Here is a 22958-nt window from a genome sequence, read left to right as displayed (position 1 = left end):
GGCAGCAGGCCTGCCTGCAAGTCGTGGCGGTGTCACCAACTCCTCTGCAGAGCCACGTATTCCATGCTTGGCAGCCGTCAGCAGGTTTACCCAATGCGCAGTGTAGGTGATATACCTGCCCTGACCATGCTTTGCAGACCAGGTATCAGTGGTCAGATGGACCCTTGCCCCAACACTGTGTGCCAGACATGCCATTACTTCCTTTTGCACAATCGAGTACAGGTTGGGGATTGCCTTTTGTGCAAAGAAATTTCGGCCGGGTACCTTCCACTGCGGTGTCCCAATAGCTATAATTTTTTGGAATGCCTCAGACTCCACCAGCTTGTATGCTGGCGGGCTAAGAGTTCAGACAAGCCAGCTGTCAGATGCCGGGCAAGGGAGTGACTTTGTGACATTGGCTTCTTACGCTCAAACATGTCCTTGACAGACACCTGACTGTGGGCAGATGAGCAGGAACTGCTCAAGGCGAGAGACGGAGTGGCGGATGGTTGAGAGGGGGCAAGGAGGACAGCAGTGGTTGATGTGGCTGAAGATGCTGGACCAGGAGGAGGATGGCGGCTTTGAGTTTGTGTGCTGCTTGTACTCATGTGTTGATCCCATAGGTGTTTGTGATGTGCGATCATGTGCCTTCGCAAAGCAGTTGTACCTAGGTGGGTGTTGGACTTCCCACGACTCAGTTTCTTTTGGCACAGGTTTCAAATGGCATCGCTGTTGTCAGACGCAGACACACAAAAAAAATGCCACACTGCATGAATTCATTCTGGTGATGGCAACAGCATGCGTTGATTGGCGTGCTGTCTGGCTGACCCCAGGTGCCGATGCATGCTGTCTGACTATGCCACTAGCTCCTTGCGACGACCTCCCCCTGCTTCCAACTCGTCTCCTCCTCCTCTCTGTCTCCCCATCTGAACTTTCCCCCTCTTCTTCTTCTCCTCTTCTAGCGGGCACCCACGTAACATCCACGGACGCATCGTCATCATCAACCACTTAACTTGTATCTGACAACTGAGCAAAGGAAGCAGCAGCGGGTACAACATCATCATCACACTGTACATCCATGTGTGTAATGCTGCCTGACTGAGACATATCCCTGTTATCTACATCCTCTGGCAATAATGGTTGTGCATCACTCATTTCTTGCAACTGATGTGTAAATAACTCCTCTGACAGATCAAGTGAAGCGGCTGTGGTGCTAGTGTTGGTGGTGGCGGCAGGCGGGCGAGTGGTAACTTGAGAGGTGCCCGAAGCTAAGCTGGAAGAGGATGGTGCGTCAAGGTTCTGAGCGGAAGCTGTAGAAGATTGGGTGTCCTGTGTTAGCCAGTCAACTATGTCCTCAGAACTTTTCGAGTTCAGGATACTTGGCCTCTGAACACTGGGCATTATTCTAGGGCCAAAGGGAATCACAGCACCACGGCCACGACGGGTAACCGCATGCCCCCTGGTGTTGAGCACCAATGTTTGAGCGGCCACATACCAGGACCCTGATGCAGCTTTAGTAAAAAGAGTACTGGATATCAGAAGCCATCACCAGACTGATCCGCAACTTGGAACAGGATGTGGCATTCACTGTAGCAGCTGTGCGTGCTTTCAGCATTCTCAGCCTGCTGCTGCTCGCCTGTCTGCGCTGCAGCGTAACTTTGGCCTTCCCGCTCACTGCCTCATATGCGACGTGCCCACAAGGTGGAACTCCACCTTGCACATGCTGGAGAGACTGTTTGAGCAGCAGCAAGCGATAATGGAGTTTCAGCTGCAGCACGCACGGGTCAGTGGCTCTGCACCAGACTTTCCCTCCAATTGATCAGTGTTAAAGTATTTCAAGTGGAATCATTACAATTACAGGGCCTCTAAAGAGTCCTGTATTGTTATTTGTCGTCACTACCTTCCCGCGTCGGGAGTGGGTAATTTGCGCGCCTGCTGCCTTCCTTGCATGTGGTAGCCGTTTGTCAGAGTTCCTGTACGGAATCGAACCCTGATTCCCAGTTATCCGTGGTCACCATGGTAGGCGCAGTCAATGGCATCGAAAGTTGATATGGATTGACATACAAATGCGTCGTCGCCTTCTCGTTGGGGAGCACATTGAAAAAGTGCTCTAGCATGACGAGCTGGGTGATCTCCTCCGGGAACTTGGCTTGATGGGAGTTGAGACAGTTCTGGGTGGCCCTTGTGATGCCACGGTGTATACCCAGATATATCAGAGCTGCTGCAGAAAGTGCGGGATGTCTGTGCGCACTTTTGGCATTCTCACCCTGCTGCTACTCGCCTGTCTGCACTTTTTATTTGTCCCAATATTTTGGGGTCTACCCCAATTAAAATTAAAATATATATATATATATATATATATATATAAACAGTGTTGACTACCTCCTCCTCCACTGCCGCTTCCACCTATACCGCCACGATCACCACCTCCTCAACCTATGGGTCACTTAGTATAAACTATGTACACAATAGCAGAGGCTTGTGAAGGCCTTTTCTCCATGCATCAGGAGTTGAGCTTAGTTTGAACAATGAAAGAGAATACCCTGCAGTCCAACCCTCTCTCAAATGGATAATTCTGGTGATCCTCCTGACAGCCATGCTTTAGATTTTGATTTATGTTCTTCCAAAGCTAAAATCAAAGATTCCATTTAGTGCTATTTTATGGCTCAGCTGTATTTTTGATTTTTATGTTATTTTAAGTGATTTCCCTATCCACATGTGAGTGCAGGGCACTTGTCCTACTCTTACCCCCATTTTACTTCATTTTGCAGCCCTCTAGCCCTTTCCAGGACTTTTTTTAGACACTTTTTTGTGGCCAAAAGTTCGGGTTCGGGGTCAAGTTCCATCACGAACCCGGACTTTATTTCAAAGTTCAGCCGAACCCGAACATCCAGGTGTCCGCTCAACTCTAATTACAAGAAAAATAATTAGCAAGTGTTTTGTTTTAAAATGATTATACATTGCAACGGATATATATTTGAAACAAGTTGTATATGTGAACAAGTTGTGTTTTCTCATGTAGTGGCCACTAAAAATAATACAATGAGTTGGTGTAAATAAAAAGAGTTAGTTTCAATATATGTGCAGTTCAAATATGAATTTAATACCACATATTTCTGCCAAAATTTCAAATATATATATAATTTATAATTTTCTGGGAATTCAAGAATTACAGTGGTCTGACATCATAGGACTTATTGAAATCATTACGAATACTCACATATTGACTTGGACATATTTGAGTAACATTACCTGAATGGCTGCCAAGTTCTTCTGTTCTTGGGATGGAGCTGCATGGACAAAGCGTAACCAGTTGGAATGACGTGGGTTAGTGGCGTCCAAAACATACAGAACATCTCCCTTATTTCCACAAACCTAAAAGGAAAAAAATTCAGTCTTTGAAAATCTCAGATTGTAACAGACAAAATAAAAATAATATAGAGAGACAGAGCAAATGTAAAATTACTTAAACGACCACTAAAGTCATCCAGACCACTTCATGTCAATCAAGTGAACTTGGTCCTGTAGATTTAGCTTAATGCTTTTCTCTGGGGAAATTTGATATGCATGCGGGACTCGCCACACATGCCCATTAGGTCTCCAATGCCAAATGCTTCTCTATAAGCAGCACTGAGGGAGCCTCACTGCTGGAAAAAGTAAGTAAACCCTTCATTTAAAAAAAAAAATTTTAATCACAAATGGGAAGGGGGAGGGGGAGGGGTGCAGGCCCTATAGTTTACTGGGGACTAGGGCACATTTTTAAAACTTAATAATAGTGTACCTTTAAAGGGACATTTGAACCACTATAAACACATTTGCCATTTGAATATTTGCAGAATTTTAATTGACATTTACCTGCATCATTCTAGTTTGTTAATTCAAGATTAAGGTGTGTGAAAGCTCTACAACAAGCATGTCAAGCATGCGGCCCACAATGAATATATTCACAAATCATTGCATTGTTACAATTAGGGTACAATAAAATGCAAAAACAATATTAATACACAATAAATACAAAATTTAACATAGAACAGGTAGGAAATATATAATCAACCATGACAGGTGCATTCTGTTTTGAGGTATGTAGAGAGGGATCTCTTAAAGGACTTAGGCTTAGGGAAGATTTGAAAGTGTGCGGGAGGTCATTCCACAATCGCGGTGCTCTGTAAGAGAAGGAGGATCGGGCTGCTTTCTTTTTGTATTGAGGTAGACTAAGTAAAGTGTTGGTACTAGATCGGAGGTTATAGGAAGTGGGAATAGCCGGGGAAAGCATTGTGCTCAGGTAGGGCGGGAGCTTCCCAGAAAAGCTCTTAAACACAAGGCTGGAAAGATGAAGGGTGCGTCTGGATTCCAGCGACAGCCAGTTTAGTTCTTTTAGCATGTCACAATGGTGGGTCCTGTAATTACATTGTAGCACAAATCGGCAGCACGAGTTATACAATGTGTTGAGTTTATTAATGTGGTATTGCGATGCAGATGCATATACTACATCCCCATAATCAATGATTGGCATCAGCATTTGCTGTACAATCTTTTCCTTTACTGTAGGGCTTAGGCAGGATTTGTTTCTGTACAGGGCTCCTAGTTTTGGAGAAAGTTTAGATGCAAGCTTTTCTATGTGCAGGCCAAAATATAGATTGGGGTCTAACATTATACCCACGTATTTGAAAGAGTGGACTGCTGTCAGTGTGCCATTTGAATTTGTTTTGATGGATAGGTGGGAATTGTGTAATTTGTGTAATTTAGATACTGTTCCAAAGATCATTGTGACAGTTTTGTCAGTGTTCAGGAAGAGTTTGTTTTTTGCGATCCACTTTTCTACCTCTGTAAACTGGTCTTGGAGCACAGCCTCACGCTGCGGTATATCGGAATTGCTCGCATAGATTACCGTGTCATCTGCGTACATGTGTACATTTGAGGATTTGCAGACATTAGGCAGATAATTTATAAATAATGTAAATAGTAGGGGGTCGAGAATGGAACCTTGGGAAACACCACACGTGACTGGGAGAGGGAGGGAGTCACTGTCAGAAATGGACACATATTGTGAGCGATCCGATACATATTGGGGGAGGGCAGTGTATTAAATTAAAGTGGTGGGATTGGGGTCTGTGTATTCAATTAGAGTGGAGGGAGGAGGGGCAGTGTATTAGATTAAGCAGCAGTGTATTAGATTGGGTGGAGGGGGCAGCGCATTAGATTGGTGGAGGGGCAGTGTATCAGAGTGGATGGAGGGGGAGCAGTGTATTGGATTTGTGGGCAGTGTATTAGATTTGTGGGCAGTGTATTAGAATGGGGCAGTGTATTAGATTGGGTATGCATTGAGGCACTGAACGTTCCCTGTGGAGTTGCTGATTAGCCGCACAGCTTTTTGCCACATATGCACAATAGCCTCCCAATGCTTTCCTATGGGAAAGCATTGGATTGGCTGAGATCATCAAGTTTGATGATCTCAGCCAAAGTGAAGAACACAATCAACAAGATCATGTCATTTGTTTTTGTTTTTTTACAGCTGTGCAACAGCATACATTCACCATTTCATTACCAAACTTTTCTTAAAGGAGCACTATAGGGTCAGGAACACAAACATATATTCCTGACCCTATAGGATTAAAACCACCATCTAGCCCCCCTGGTCCTCTCATGCCTCTCTAAATTGTAAAATCTTACTTGTATTCAAGTCTGCAGCTGCATGCTCTGTCCTGGTTTCCTTTAGACCTACCCACTGCCTGCTGACATGTTTAAAAGTGGTAGCCTGATCCAATCACAATGCTTTCCCATAGGATTGTCTGAGACTGACAAAGAGGCAGATCAGGGGAAGAGCCAGCACAATTCAAACACAGCCCTGGCCAATCAGCATATCCTCATAGACAGTGGCGTTGCTGGGGGGGGGGGGGAAGAGGGGGCCATGCCCCCCCCCCCTACATCATGCTGTGCCTCCCCTTGTGGCCCCCACTCAGCAGTCTATGTGTCTGTGTGTGTAAGGACTCAGCAGTCTGTGTGTGTGTTTGTGTGTAAAGACTCAGCAGTCTGTGTGTGTGTTTGTGTGTAAAGACTCAGCAGTCTGTGTGTGTGTGTGTGTGTGTGTGTATGGACTCAGAAGTCTGTGTGTGTGTGTGTGTGTGTGTATGTATGGACTCATCAGTCTGTGTGTGTGTGTGTGTGTATGGACTCAGCAGTCTGTGTGTGTGCATGGACTCAGCAGTCTGTGTCTGTGTGTGTATGGACTCAGCAGTCTGTGTGTGTGTGTGTGTGTGTGTATGGACTCAGCAGTCTGTGTGTGTGTGTGTGTGTGTGTGTATGGACTCAGCAGTCTGTGTGTGTGTATGGACTCAGCAGTCTGTGTCTGTGTGTGTATGGACTCAGCAGTCTGTGTGTGTGTGTGTGTGTGTGTGTGTGTGTGTGTGGACTCAGCAGTCTGTGTGTGTGTGTGTGTGTGTGTGTGTGTGTGTGGACTCAGCAGTCTGTGTGTGTGTATGGACTCAGCAGTCTGTGTCTGTGTGTGTATGGAGTCAGCAGTCTGTGTCTGTGTGTGTGTGTGTGTGTGTGTATGAACTCATCAGTCTGTGTGTATGGACTCAGCAGTCTGTGTGGCTGTCTGTGTGTGTATGGACTCAGCAGTATGTGTGTCTGTGTGTGTGTGTGTGTGTGTCTGGACTCAACAGTCTGTGTGTGTGTGTATGGATTGTATCAAGGGAAATGTGTTTGTTTTTTAATAATCCTTGGTGGAAAATAATTAATTCTCCACCAGGGATTATAGAAAAAAAAACACATTGTGTTAGGGGCGGGGCTTTACATGCGGCAGGGGCAGGTCAAACTGCGGTGAGGGCGGGGTTAAATGTGCCCCCTTACTTTAGTCCCTGGCCCACCATGTGCCCCCCCTGAAAATTAATCCTAGAGACGCCACTGCTCATAGAGATGAATTGAATCAATGAATCTCTATGAGGAAAGTTCAGTGTCTGCATGCAGAGGGAAGAGACACTGAATGTTTGGATGCATTTTAGGCAGCCATGACCCAGGAAGGATCTGTAACAGCCATCTAAGGAGTGGCCAGTGAAGTTATCACTAGGCTGTAATGCAGGGGCGTATTAGCCGCGAGGCAAACAAGGCATTTGCCTTGGGCGGCATTTTCCAGGGGGCGGCAAAAACGCCGCCCCCAAATGCCCAGGGCAAATGCCTTGTTAGCCTCGCGGCTAACAGACATGCCGGTCAGGCGGGCGGCATTGGCGGGCGGCTGGCGAGGGAGCCATTCCTCTGAGCTGTCTGCTCAGCTCCCTTGCGCGCCGCAGAGTGAGGCTGGGAGCTGGAATATGACGTCATATTCCGGCTCCCAGCCTCACTCTGCGGCGCGCGAGGGAGCTGAGCAGAGAGCTCAGGGGAAGAGCTCCCTCGCCGGCCGCCCAGCCTGCCCGCCAGTGCCGCCCTGCAGCCACTGGACCACCAGGGAATGGGAGAACCCCCCACCCCCAGCATTCCCAAAGGTAAGGAGGCGGGGGGGGGGGAGTAAATAAAAAAAAATGTGTTAATGTGAGTGTGTGTGTGTGTCTCTGACTGTGTGTGTCTGATAGTGTGTGTGTGTGTCTGTTAGTGTGTGTGTGTGTGTGTGTGTGTGTGTCTTTTAGTGTGTGTGTGTGTGTCTGATAGTGTGTGTGTGTGTCTGTTAGTGTGTGTGTGTGTGTGTGTGTGTGTCTTTTAGTGTGTGTGTGTGTGTCTGTTAGTGTGTGTCTGTGACTGTGTGTGTGTGTGTGTCTGTTAGTGTGTGTGTCTGTTAGTGTGTGTGTCTGACTGTGTGTCCGACAGTGTGTGTCTGTTAGTGTGTGTGTCTCACTGTGTGTGTCTGTTAGTGTGTGTGTGTCCGACTGTGTGTGACTGTTAGTGTGTGTGTCCGACTGTGTGTGTTTGTTAGTGTGTGTGTCCGACTGTGTGTGTTTGTTAGTGTGTGTGTGTCCGACTGTGTGTGTTTGTTAGTGTGTGTGTCCGACTGTGTGTGTCTGTTAGCTAGTGTATGCGTATCTGTCAGTGAATGTGTGTGTATTTAGAAGGCGGGGCAGGGGGGAAGGGTTGGGTGGGGGTAGCACGCGCACGGGGGGGGGGGGGTGTCTAAGTTTTGTCCTGCCTAGGGCAGCACAAAACCAAGATACACCACTGCTGTAATGTAAACACTGAATTTTCCAAGGAAAGACAGTGTTTACAGCAAAAAGCCTGAAGGTAATAATTCTACACACCAGTACAGCGCTACGGAATTTGTTGGCGCTATATAAATAATAAAATAATAATAATAATAAGCTGTAGTTATTCTGGTGACTATAGTGTCCCTTTAATATGTCAAGGTAGTTGGACTGAAACATTGATTATATGAAAATGCACGTTTACTTAAAATAAATTAGCTCTTTTGTTTACTTTGAAGCCCTACAAACGTGACACATGCCCAGTGTCAGTTAGGCAACTTTTTTTTTTCTAAATATACCTATGTTTCTATGAACACTAAAGTTATTTTTTTTTGTGGTCCACATGAACTTAAACCTTGTTTATTTAGCCCATGTTAGCCTTTGAGTTTGACATGCTTGCTCTACAAGAACTGGATGACTAGTTTATGCTCTGCATGGTCAGTGAGCCTATACCGCAGAGGCACATACACAATCATAACCACAAATAGTTTTATAAATGAAAAACAAACACGTATGAAGACATTCAGCAAGTTAATACAAGTCAAAGCAACTGGTTACATTGATGTGTTTTCTTCCCATGAATGAAGCTAGTTTGGCCTCCTGAACTTTATATTACACAAACTCCTAATTATCAAACATTTACAGAACAAGCATAGTTTGTCCTGTGAAAACAATGGGCGGACCAGGATTGAGTGAGAAAACATTAATTCTCAGTAATTGTTGTTGTTGTTAATGATTGATTTTTTTAATGCACATTGTAATGAATTAAATATTGGATCATATCCAGCCAGGAACATCTCTAACTGGTTATTCGGATAGTCATATTTTTTCTTTTTGATCCAAAATATGTCTTACTTCTTATTTCTAATGTCAGCCGTAAAAAGTTTAACTGATTAAAGCAGATCAAAAAGTCTCAAACCTAGACTCAATATTGTTGCATTGGCTTTCCAAATGTTTTTAAATAAACAGTTAAAATGATTAAATATTAGGAAAAATATTGTAATTTTATAATATATATATATATATATTTTTTTTTATTATTAATTAAATATTTGTTGATATTTTAGCATATTAAAGAAATTATTTTAAATATGAAAAAATATGAAATAGTTTGGAAAGCTGATTTAACAATATTAAATCATATATATGTTTTCATATTATATTTCACATATTTTGCCAGATTGTACAAATAATATAACTACAAATACAATATTTTCAAAAGTGTTGTGTTGTAAAGTTTAAATTTATCATTTATATGTTGGAATTCTTTTGTTTAACGTTTATCCTGATATAGACCCATCTCACTACAGGGAATGGAACATTAGAACACAAGGAGAGCACCAAAGAAATTAAATGTGGGGTCAAGGTATATATTTTTTTTTTTTAAATATCTTCACATATGCATTATCGCTAACCATTGGCCTATGAAATATATAGAGATAACATCATTAAGAGATTAAATTCTACATGATAGAATTCCTTTAAAGAAAAACTCTAAGTACCATAACCAGTACAGTGCACTACAATAGTAATTATGTTGAGAGTGCCCCTGTGCCCCCACCCTCACATCACCATTGTAAACAGTTAAAAGAATAAAGAGAAAGGGCTGCACCAAAGAAAATCAATATATGAATAATAAATAGTCCAGATAGAAAAATAATCTTATCTAAAAATGGTCTTAAAGAAGACGCAGAGTCTGTAGAGATTTGGTCAGGAACGGATGTCCTCGCTGTTCTCCTTCGTATAAATCCACTCGTATGTAGGGGATAGAAAAAATAGAGAACAAAAATAGTGCAATAAGTCTAATTAAGAAATAGATAATTTATAAAAGCTGGTATAAAACTCACATTTACAAGAGCTATAACTCGCTCTAGTGTAGAAGGCGTACAGCGGTACAATCCCCGCTTATGGGATATAGGGAACATTTCCTCCGTCAATGATGTATTCCACACTCAAAGATAAAAGAGAGACAACCAATAGTGCTCACTGGGTAAAATACTGGAGTTAAAAGATATATATAAAATGGTACTCACAAGAGCGGAGCAGACCAACTGCTCCTTGGAGATACCGCTGGTGGTATTATCCCCACCTCGAAGTACTTGGAGTCCAGGGTGATGCCAGGTAACAAACAATATTCAGTGTATTAAAAAAGATAAATGGCACCAATAAAAAGTGACCAAATGATCTTTAATATATTTAAAATATACAATAAAAATCCACAAACGTGTTTTGCCAATACGGCTTTATCAATATGGAGTAAGAACCTGATACCTGGCAAAGGAAGGTTTAAATAACAATTCAAATCATCAAAATTGGCGCCAAAATTAGAGACAGCAATCAGAATTCCAGTAATAAACAATCAAAGTTAAACATATAAAAATAGAATTATCATATTAGAATTACAATATAATAGGCTTGGTAAACCTTATTAGAAATAAAAACATTAAAAACGAAGTTTAAGTAAAAAATTGATTTGGTAATGCGGTCATATGACCGCATATTAACCGCATTGTATGCTGGCTTGTAGTACACAGATGTCGGCACGCACTGCGCAGCTGCCGACGTCTGAACGGGGAAATGAAGATAGACGTCGGCTCGCATATAATTGCGGCCGACGTCTGGCGAATGGGGGGCGTGAGTGAACACGACGACGGCTCGCGCATAGCCGTGGCCGTCGTTATGGAGAACTAACTTAACAATAAAGCCGACGGCCCGCACGAAGCTGCGGCCGTCGTCATGGAAATAATGGAAGAAAACGTCGGCACATACAAAGATGTGTCCGGCGTTAAAATAAAAGGGCTATGCCTGATACACTGAAAAGTGTCATCAGGTATAGTCCTAGAAAAATAATAACAGAAAGTAAAAGCAAAGGTACAATGTATAAATAAAACAATAAATATCACATCTATAAAAAAATAATACAATCCATCTGTTAAAATAAAAGGGCTATGCCTGGCATAGTCCCAGAAGAACAATAACAGAAGGTAAAAGCAATAAAGCAAAGGTACAGTGTATAAATAAAACAGTAAATATCACATATGTAAAAAATAATAATACAATCCATCTGTTAAAAAAAATAGATAAAAGCAGCATATAATTACAAGTAATTAAACAAATCAAAGTCAACATTTAAACCATAGGGTGTAAGAGTTTGAAGTTTATACACCCATTCCATTTCAGTTTTGCCTAAAATGTTTTTAATATTACCGCCCCTCCATGGAATAGTACATTTTTTTATTCCAATACACTTCAACAATTTTGGGTCTTTATTATGTTTAATAAAATGTTTGGATACTGAATGGTTTAAGTATCCATTTTTAATGTTTCTGCAATGTTCGCTTAATCACGTTTTTAGGCACCTTGTAGTCATTCCAACATATTGGAGGCCACAAGGGCATTCAAGCAGATAGATAACATTTTTCGTTGAACAATTAATAAAATCATTTTTTTATAAACCTGATTTGTCATTTTTGAAATAAATTGAGTTACTTTATGAGGAACTGTAGGGTCAGTGCTTCTACAAACTATACACATTTTACATTTGCAAAAACCTTTGATTTGTGGAAAAAAGGATAATGGGGGTGCATTTGTTACATATTTGGTAAAATTCTTAGTTAATAATGATTTGAAGTTTGGAGCTCCCCTAAAAACTATATTAGGACGTTCTGGCATGATTTTATTGAGAGTTTCGTCTTGTTTTAGAATATGCCAGTGTTTCTTTATAATTTTTTTTACATTGCTACTTTTGTTATTATAATTAAAAATAATAGGCAAGGGCATAGGATTGTCAGTATTTTTCAACTTGTATTTTAAAAGTTAATTTCTATCTTTTTGGGGGATATTTTCAATAGTGTCCATGAGCTCTGTTTCAGAATAATTCTTCAATAAATTTATCTTTGAGGAGGTTTGCTTGTTTATTAAAATCGCTTATTTCAGAGCAATTCCTCCGGAGTCTTAGTATTTGACTCTTTGGAGCACTGTCTAGCCAAGGTTGATAGTGGCAGCTAGTTTTGTCTATGGCAGTGTTCACACAAACTTTTTAAATAAACGTCTTAGTATGTATTTTACCATTTTTTTAAAAAAAATATTAAGATCTAAAAAATTGATTTGTTCCCTGCTATACTCAGAAGGTAAAATTATACCTCTGTTATTTATATTAAGATTATTCATAAAGGAATTAAGATCATCTTCAGAGCCTTCCCAAATAAAAAAAAGGTCATCGATATATCTAAAAAATGAGACTAGGTTCGCTCTCCAAACATGTTCATTAAAAATAACTTTAGATTCCCAATTAGCCATGAATAAATTGGTGTAACTGGGAGCGAACCTAGTTCCCATAGCATTCCCTCTTTTTTGCAGACAAAAAGAATCTAAAACCCAAAAGTAATTATTTTTTTAAAATGATATAATGATCTAATATAAAATCTATTTGTATATCAGCAATTTTACCTTCTTTTGTTAAAATATCTTTGATAGCCTGACAGCCTATCTCATGAGGTATAATAGTATGCAGTGACTGGCCGTCACATGTGACCAGTTTAAAACTGGGTTTCCATATAAAATTATTTAAGAACTTTAAAAGAGCCATGGAGTCTTGGAGATAGGATTTCATAAGTTTTACTGAAGGTTGCAAAAGGGTGTCTATGTATTGCGAGAGATTACATAGGAGTGAACCTGTGCCAGACACAATTGGTCTCCCTGGGGGAGAAGTTTAATCTTTCTGGATTTTAGGGAGAAATGGGTATTACATGAATATGATGATGGGTATTACAGGAAATTTTTTATTTAAAAAATTGAATTTGTGTTTGTTTAAAATCCCTGAATTTAAGCCTTTGTTTAAAAATTGTGTTAAAATAACTTGTATTTGTGTAGTTGGGTCTGATAAAAGTTTTTCGTACACATTAGTATCATTTAGTTGTCTGTGTGCCTCTTCTATGTACATCTGGCTGGATAATATAACTATCCCTCCTCCTTTATCAGCTGGCTTGATTACAATATTTTTGTCTTCTTGGAGTTCCTTTAATGCCAATTTCTCAGAATGTGTGAGATTCTGAGGATCATATTTATTATTCTTAATTTTTTCTAAATCTTTTACTACTAGTTTCTCAAACATAGTGAGGGGGCAGACTTAAAATGGGCAGGGTAGAAAGTAGATTTCTCTCTAAGGTGTGTGTTAATTATTGAGTTATTGTGTGGTAATGTGGGAGGGGGTGGAGTCAGATTTAAAATAGAATTTTCTTTATTTTTATCTATGAAAAATCTTTTAAGAGTGGCTTTCCGGACAAATTTATTGACATCAAGGAAGGCTTCGAAAGGTTTAAAAGAATTGGTTGGAGCAAATTTAAGACCCTTTGTTAAAACTGATATCTGTGCACTAGTTAAGATTTTTTTGTGAAAGGTTAAAAATGCCTATGTTCATATTTGTGTTATCTTGAGTAATTATTGTCTTTCTAATCTTTATTTTCTGTTCGCGCCTGCCACCACTTCTTCCTCTAAATTTAAAATCCTTTTTTGTGACCGTGAGGGGTATGGTGTCTGGGCTAGTGTGATAGGGTGAGTTCTGCTTTCTTAAAAAAATTTTTAGTTTTCAAATTCTGAATCTAATGATAGTAGTTGGTATCTGTTTTGGTGGTTAGGAATCGTAGGTGATTTAAAAGTTAGCTCGGAGCCAAGAGTTCCCGGATGAAAGAAGGCAAGGAGCACCTGCAGACCAAGGTTAACGTCAAACTATACCTAAAAAGTTTAACCAATTCCTCCTGGCAACATAATCACTACTGCACACTGTGGTACTTAAGGTGCATGAGATTAAACTGAGAGTTGAAATCTTAAAAAGGACATTCACCTAAAATTTCATAATGAATTATGTTGTGTGAAAATACAGATTTTTATTTGTCAAAATCAACTTCTTTCCCACTATATTATTGATGTGTTTGCACAGACAGCCTTTCAACAGAATCAATAGTAGGCATGTGCATGGGGAAAATTTTCGGTTCGGTTCGGCATTCCGAAAATCTGAATTTTCGCAATTCGGCACTTCAACACTTCGGAACTTCAACACTTCTATTGCAACGGCTTAGTAGATAACTCCCTAATTCCCACGGTATTAGGGAGTTATCTACCAAAAGGCTGAAAGACCTAAATTGGTCTTTCAGACAAATTTACTTATTCTAAGTAAAAATGACTTAGTATTAGTAAATTTTGCCCTACTCGCTATACTGCGAGTAGGGCCATGTCTAGTAAACAGTGAGCAGCCTGTGGCTGCTCACTGTTTAAAAAAAAAAAATAGCCCCCCCCTAAAGTAAAACGATGGGGGGGAACCTATTGTCCTCCCCCCTGGCCCCCACCCATGAGCGGTGGGTGGGGGCCCTAAATTGGTATAAGGGGGGCCTAATGTCCTCCCCCCTGAGCGGTGGGTGGGGGCCCTAAATACTAATAAGGGGGGGACACCTAATGTCCTCCCCCCTTGCCCCCACCCCTGAGTGGCGGGTGGGGGCCCTAAATACTAATAAGGAGGGGACACCTAATGTCCTCCCCCCTGGCCCCCACCCCTGAGTGGCGGGTGGGGGCCCTAAATACTAATAAGGGGGGGACACCTAATATCCTCCCCAATGGCCCCCACCCCTGAGCGGCGGGTGGGGGCCCTAAATTGGTATAAGGGGGGGACACCTAATATCCTCTCCAATGGCCCCCACCCCTGAGCGGTGGGTGGGGGCCCTAAATTGGTATAAGGGGGGACCTAATGTCCTCCCCCTGGCCCCCACCCCTGAGCGGCGTGTGGGGGCCCTACAGTAAAATAAGGGGGGGGACCTATTGTCCTCCCCCCAGCCCCCACCCCTGAGAGATGGGTGGGGGCCCTAAAAAATGAAGATTTTAGAAGAAAGAAAACATTGAATGGTAAGTTATTTTTTTTTTTACAGGTTCTTAGTTAAATGTCCCCCTCTCATTATTTTTAGGGTAAGGGGGGTAGGTAGGGGATTTTTTTTGGGGGGGAGGGGGAGACTAGGGGTTTGGGGACCCCTAGTCACCTGGGGGGGCATTTTTTTTTTAGGGCCCCCACCCTCCGCTCAGGGGTGGGGGCCGGGGGGAGGCCACAGGCTGCTCACTGTTTAATAGACATGCCCCTACCCACGGTACAGCGAGTATGGGCATAATTTACTAATACTAAGTAATGTTTACTTAGTATTAGTAAATTTGTCTGAAAGACCAATTTAGGTCTTTCAGCCTTTTAGTAGATAGCTCCCTAATACCGTGGGAATTAGGGAGTTATCTACTTATTCATTCCTGTCATTACATGACTGGCCAAGTAACTTACATTTTATATGAATGTATGTTACTTGATTGTTGTAAGTGTTGCAAATGCTTACAGCTGAATCCTGGCTATGTTTGTATACTTTTTATTTAAAATTGTATACAATGTAACATTTTTCTTCTTTCACTGGGTAAGTATATTAGTACTTAGGCAAAACTGTGCTTCTGAACTTCGGCACTTTGATACTTCGGAACTTCTGAACTTCAGCAATTCAGCAATGTTCGAATTGCCATAAATTCGTCCGAATTCATATTCGGACCAAAACACCTGTGTTTTAATTAAAAAATGGGAATCAGAGAGTTAACAAGTAAGCGATTGGCATTATGATAGAAGTTGCAGATCCTGGGAATTTGCTATAGACAAGCAAAATTCAAAAGAACCTTCTTCACTTTTTTACCTAATATTTTAGAATTATTTTTTATAACAGTTAATGTTTGAGGCTTTAGTGATCACATTTCTGTATGGATATTCTACTTGAGCTGCTCAAGTGTACATGGTTTGTTCATGCCAATTATTCTGGAAATTTCTTTAACTCAGTTTTGAAAATAAAATTCCACAATTTTTACTCGTTGTTCCTTCGTGAAATTACCCATGATGAATCTCCCAAAACTCAGTTATAAAATTGAACTACAAACATACAAGTTATTTACCAGTCAAATTCTACTCTGAACTCTGGTCCACTCTGTATTTTGTCGATAATTAAGTTAACATTAATAATAATAACAAATTAACAACAATACAGACACATATGGTTATTTCACATTTCACATTGTCAGGCTCACTTAGTATACTGAAACTAAATTTCAGTAAAGCACTGGGACATACAGGTCTCATCCTGCCTTAACTAAACTGTGCTTTATATAGAAGTGTGGTTCTCATCTTTATGCAGCGATGACATGTATATCACATTCTCATCAAACCTTTCCATTTACCCCTCCCCCAGCTTGTCACATGCTATATCCTAGCTCCTCCTACAGGCAGAGTAGCAAAGCCAATGCTTTGTAATATTGCATTGTGTATCGACAACAGCTAAGCTGACTATCTATGTCCCTACACCAAGAAAACGTATTATGTCTAATGAGGTCTCCAGAACCTTTCTATAGCATTGTTTTCCCAATGTACATGATTTGCTGTTGTGTATGCTCTTTCCCTCTCTCTCTGCATTCCCCAGTGTCTATAATTAACAAAATTTAAACAATACAGGTATATAGCTCTTTTACATATGTAACTATGCAAGTGGCAATGGCATTTACTAAAATTTGAGATTCATTTCTTTCTGAACTGCAATTAGTCTGAAGTCAGAAGAATTGGGTGATCTATCAAAATTTCAATTTCCAAAACCACCACATACCAGAATCGTGGACCAAATTACTCAGCGCACAATACATGTACATGTTTGTTTTTAAAAAAGATGGGTGGAATGGAGAAAAGGCTGTTTTCTTTTTTTGGTGGGGTCAAATAAGCACCTTAGTAAATGTTTGTTTTATTCACAGGTCAAAGTGATAACTTGAAGGGCAAAAAGGAGATGCAGTAAAACAATTGGTTCAGTAAAAAGTTAAAAACTTCTCTCCTGCCTAGCTACTGCTACAGTGGCTTTCACACAAGCTTTGCAGATAGCGTACTTCATTCATACTAGTGTGAGATTGGAGGTCATGGTTAGTGCTGTGTGTACTATTAGCTACTACCACTCAATACCAACTTAAAATAGCATTACTGGGTCTGTGTGATGTAATACATTTACAGAAAACTCTGCTCTATCTGCAGCCAGAACCTGGGTTTAAAATCAAGTGCATTTAATATCATAAAAATGAACCTCCTCCCCCGCGTGCTATATCTCCTTCAGACCCTTCCTATCGCCATTCCACGCACATTTTTTCTCTCAATTAGATCAATAATCATGAAATTTATATGGGCTCATACGACCTCCAGGTTGGCATACGCCACATTAACTGGAAGTAAAGAACAGGGAGGAGTAAAGCTCCCGGACATAGAGATATATCACCAAGAAGTACACTTACAAAGGATTTACGAGTGGACTAAGACTTCACAAGACCAACAATGGACAAACATAGAGAACGCCTTATCAGAGACATCACTACAAGGCATCGCTTGGTCGCGACATGACCACACAAAGCCTCAAACGAAAAGATTGAAAAGCCACCTAACCATCGACCCAACACTAAAAGTCTGGCTAAAGCTCCAACGAACAACGAATATCTCTCCATTCCCATCCCCGCTATAGCCACTTACACACAACCCATACTTTCAGAAAGGTGACTCGGGAAACTCATATACACTCTACCATGAGGGCTCCATACTACAATTGAGAGATGTAGTACGCAAGGGCAGAATTAAAACCCTAACCCAAATCATGCCATCCCCGACCCACACAGTGCTACAGCGAATGCACCACCACCTATTGACACACTTTATCAAAACCCATAGGCTTTTGCCTAATGGGGACAGACCTCTAACTAAATTTGAACTACTTTGCTCCTCAAAACCGGCCACTAAAAAAGTACTCTCTACGATGTACACACTAATCAGGGAATCTCACAAACCTGACCTCCCGAAGTACACGACTAAATGGGCAGATGAGCTCAAAGTTCACCTTTCCCCCCTACAATGGCAGACCATTCTAAAAACGATACACAACTCCTCAGTCAAGTAACTAAACGTATCACACGATGGCAGTTCACACCAGCGAAAATACGCGATACATATTACGACTACAGATCATTGCTGGAGGTGCAATCAAGTGGGAGCACATCACGCACACATATGGTGGCAATGCCCACAGATAGCAAAATATTGGAACAGAATCCACTCCATTGTCCAAACTATCTTCAAGACCACATTCCCTTTGGCCCCAGAGCAATACATCTTCCTCCTACCTCCCCAAGGCTTCTCGAAACTTGACACAGCCCTGTTCAAACATATAGCCATGGCGGCCTCGCAATTAATTCCCGTATACTGGAAACAAACAAAACCCCCTTCAATTAGGGAATGGATCCAAAGAGTAAAGGATGTAAAACAAATGGAAGTAATCATACAATCCAAGTTAGGGAATCATACGAAACTAACCAAAACTTTGTGGAATACATTTGTTACACGCAAACACTACTTAACATGAAATGACAGGCCCCACGACGCCGTATTTGGAACTGGGGGGCGAGACGGGGGTGTGGAAGGAGTCAGGGACGGTCGAGCAGGCGGTGGGACTCCTGATCTAAGACGGACAATAACAAACGACTCTTCCATAAGGACAGTAAACACGACTGGTACGGACGCTCACCACTAAGATGAACACATAGGTAACGGATACTGACCTGGAGAAGAATAGGTAGTGAACAGTTGAATAGTTGTAATAATAATACACACTAATACCAGACGGAAAGACACTTTTTTGCACCAAGAATTGTTTCCGAGTTAGTCTCTGAGTATGCATAACCTATAATGTTTGCATCATAAAGCATTATTTGTAACTATCTTCTTGAGGCTATATCACGATGTGTAACTTGCTGTTTAAGAGCAATATGTTGTAACATTCTATCAATACCGATAATGTATGATTCATGGTTTTATACGAATCTCATGATTTTGTACTCGCATTGTTTACTACTGTAATTTAACTTGAAAACAATAAAAATGATAAGTTATAAAAATCAAGTGCATTGGATCAAACACTTCAGTACACGACAGTAATCTGAATTACCCAGTTATCATCATTATTATTGCCCACTGGCACTGTATCTGACTCTGTACAGTTGTCACAACCTACCACTAGTGCTATCTCCTCTACAACTACTACAAACCATACCACCATTAGACAGAGCAAAAAGGATTGGCGGATTAGTGCAATCAGTCAACAGTCACCAAATAAAATCAGAGGAAAAACATTGTTAATCTTGCCTAGCTGCTACTGCCAGTGCTATTTGCACCCACTTTGATTAACTAATTTAGAATAGTTTTACTGATATGTGATTTATTTTCCATTTTATTTCTAGTAACAGAAGGATTATTTGATTTGTAATGTGCTTCTGTGCCACTGTTTGTGCTTTTCAAAATTGCACAATGCGTGGCAGGTCTTTTCTTAACACTTTGTAGATAAAAATTAAATTATTCTAAATGTGGAAGTGATGCTGGTGAGGGTAGTAATGTTTTCAAATACCTTTGCACACCTGGCTGAGTCTTGTCGTGTGGCTCTGTTAGCTACCTCCGATAAGGCACTGTTGTCTTCCCAAACTGTGATTTTTCTTCTAATTCTTGTCAGAGACAGATTGATATGCAGTGTGTTTTAGTGACACTGCTTTTCAAATTGCAATACAGTCTATGACTGCGGTTTACTGCACAAGTGAACCATATGTGCACTGAGTGGAGCAGTAGCAGTGTTGTAGGCAGGGTACAGCATCATTGAAGATGAAGAATCAAGTTTGCAAAATCGTTTTTCTTTAACTGTGTGCTATAAAAGTAATTGTGCGCTGTGTGTAGCCTAGTCAATTACGTAGTAACTCCACAAAGGCACAACCCATTTTTCAACACAAACAAAGTGGGATGAGCGACAGGCATTTTATAAAGGGGGAGCAAGAGCAGAAGAACCTGCTTTAGCAGAGAAAGGGATATGTTAGGGCAGGTTGGGCAGGGACAGTTGGACTTCTCACAGGGCTGGACTGGAGATACAAAGCAGCCCAGGAAAAAAAAAAATGTATGTCAGCCCCCCCCCCCCCCCACACACACACACACATATATGTGCATATATATAGTATTTATTATCTTTTTATTGTCCGATGAATGGCCCTATAGTGTTTTTTTGGGGGGGATTGGACAACCCAGAGTGCTGGTATGGATTGAAAAGTGTGTGCATATTATTGGTATGTTCCTTTTTTCTAATTCAAAATATTGGCTCGTTTAGGGTAAAAAGTTTAATTATACAGTAAGCATACTCACATGCAGACACAGACAATCTCACAGACTCATTGATACAGCTCATTGATACACATGCTCACTACAGACAAGCTCACTGACACACATACAAGCTCACTCACTAGTAGACACACACACACACTCACTGTCATGGGCTGAAGCCTGTCACAGAAGGCTGTGGGAGACAAGGAGCACTGGGAGATGATGTCTCCATTTCCTGACCTCCTCCTTACAGGTCAGCAGCAATTAGAGATCTGAAGAAGATCATTGCAACGCAAACAGATATCAGATAGTAAAAGATTATAGTAAAATAAAAGTACACCATTTTCCAAGACCATGCAAAGTAATTAAGGCACTATTAAATTCATAAGGAAATGAACATGGAGCAATGGTTTCTCTTTGTCTGAGTCTAAACTCACTATCTTCTGGAGGGGATTAGCTCTCTGGTGTCAGTATTGGAGTGGCTGTACTTATCATATGCCTAAAAAGACAAGCATTGTAGTAAAAAAGGATGCCTAGGTCAAGGAATACAGAGGTACAAAAGAACGAGAATACAAGCCAAGGTCAAGGGATACAGAGAGTCAGAATAGTCAAAATACAAAACCAGGTCAGCAACAGGAAAAACAGAATAATAAACGCACTGTCAGGCTAACAAGAACCACGACAGGGCAATGATTCCCAGCAAGGGGGGACCTTATATAGGTCTAGAAATAATACTATTGGATACCATCATCACCCTGCATCAGGACACACAAAGGGGTGTGATGTGTGCCTAGACGTCTAACAAATTTGACATCACTAAAAGGTGAGTATAAAGTTTAACACCCATAGGATCCTGTAATTTCAAAGGATGCCTGTAGGTGGCATGAGGTTGCAATGGAAATCTGGCAATCTTGCAGATAATGCAGAGCTGTTTGCAGTTCCGTGGAGAGAACTGCAGCTGGAGGTATCCAGGAACGCGGTGTTCACCCCAGTCAGAGACACCTTGGCCTGTTTGATTGGTTAAAAACATAATTTCTAAAGCAATAAATTATGAGTTGTGAGTGCTAAGTTGCTAACCCCTACTGTGGTCAAAAAATGTGTAATGTTGTTAGTAAAATGTTTAATAATGAAATCATAATTTTCATTGTAGTTGTTTCACACTGCCTGGTTGAGTCTTGAGATGTGACTATATGTCCTATGACCGCAGGTGCAGTTAATCATGCCACAGTGGATACTCAATTTCACACTGATTTTTTCCTTAAATTTTTTTGATAAATTCCCTTGTTTTAACTTAAATGACTCCTACTTCCCATGTTTCAATAATGCAAGATACGAAGAGGAAAAAAAAATATTGCAATCAACCATAAAGCTTAAGTACATTCACTTCCTATTTTTTTCTTTATCCAGATATGCAATGATCTAATTTTGTCAACTCAGTATTGGCATTGCAAAAATGCCTGATATTGTTTAGACATTTCATTAACGAAATTCTGATGAGCGTTACCATGCCATGGACTAATTTTGCCCTCCCGATTTTTTTCTTTTCCTGTCCGAATGACTTGGTTTGGCTTAAACAAATTTTGGGCCATGCGCATGTCTATTATTTACAGTGACTGGATTGTCTCTTTAAATAATTACAATTCTTTCCTTCTTTCTTAGAAAAAGCAGTTAATCACCTCTCTATAGACTTCTCTGACAGCAATAAATCATAAATGTTTCAACACTTGTACTATCGTGTCACCTAGAGAATGTGTATATACATCCTAATATACATTGTACACTTTAACATCATCTTAAAATATTGTATTTGCTTTCTTTTGAAATTATGCATATGATTACTTAGTGACAACAACACCAGTAATTCACACAACAAATGTTAAATGTAAAGTAAAATAAGAAAAAAATATAGCACTAATCCTAATACACTAGCACCAACACTAATACTAACCCAAGCAGCAAATATAACACTAAGTTTAGTACATTAGTGTAGTCTAAAAGTAAAATGCCGGTGAGATAGTAGACTCTGTTCAACCCTTGGGTCGCAGGTTCAAATCCCAGCAGGGTTGACTCAGCCCTTCATCCTTCCGATGTAAGGTAGATAAAATGAGTACCATTATATTGGGTAATCGTAACAACCCTTGGATGTTGGGCTAAGGTAACATCCCCAGGACGTACTTGAAAACCAGAGTAATCTGAATGTATCTTTACTGGTTAAAGGGTCACTATATGGTCAGGAACACAAACATGTATTCCTAACCCTATAGTGTTAAAACCACCATCTATCCCCCTTGGGCCCCTCATGCCTCCAAAATTGTATTATTTATTACTGCTATTTATAAAGCGCCAACAGATTCCGCAGCGCTGTACAATTAGTGGAGAAATGTACAATATATACAGACAAATACAAGAGGCCCTGTCCATTAGCTAATACATACAATTGGTGGAACACTTTGGGCGGATCTGTAGGAGAAATATATCACATAGGGTAATATTGTAAAATAAAGTAAAATAATTAAGAATCAAGAGTAAATACTCACAAACATGGAGCCAAATCAAATCATAAGGCTCTCATGAATAGCGCGGGAGGACTCTTTTAG

General features: G+C 40.7%; 1 protein-coding gene across 2 annotated transcripts in view; it reads right to left on the bottom strand.

The window, feature by feature from the left end:
* Nucleotides 1–22958, bottom strand: part of PRDM5 (PR/SET domain 5) — a 196704-nt gene that overhangs the window by 144632 nt on the left and 29114 nt on the right. For both annotated transcript variants that reach the window (XM_063460038.1, XM_063460039.1), the window contains exon 3: nt 3232–3354. In XM_063460038.1, coding sequence (XP_063316108.1) covers nt 3232–3354 — 123 coding nt within the window. The remainder of the gene's footprint in view (nt 1–3231; nt 3355–22958) is intronic.

This window comes from Pelobates fuscus, chromosome 6 (genome assembly GCF_036172605.1).
Source record: "Pelobates fuscus isolate aPelFus1 chromosome 6, aPelFus1.pri, whole genome shotgun sequence".
Lineage (NCBI taxonomy): Eukaryota > Metazoa > Chordata > Amphibia > Anura > Pelobatidae > Pelobates > Pelobates fuscus.
The sequence above is the reverse complement of the archived record's forward strand: the minus strand, read 5'-3'. Positions and strand labels throughout refer to the sequence as shown.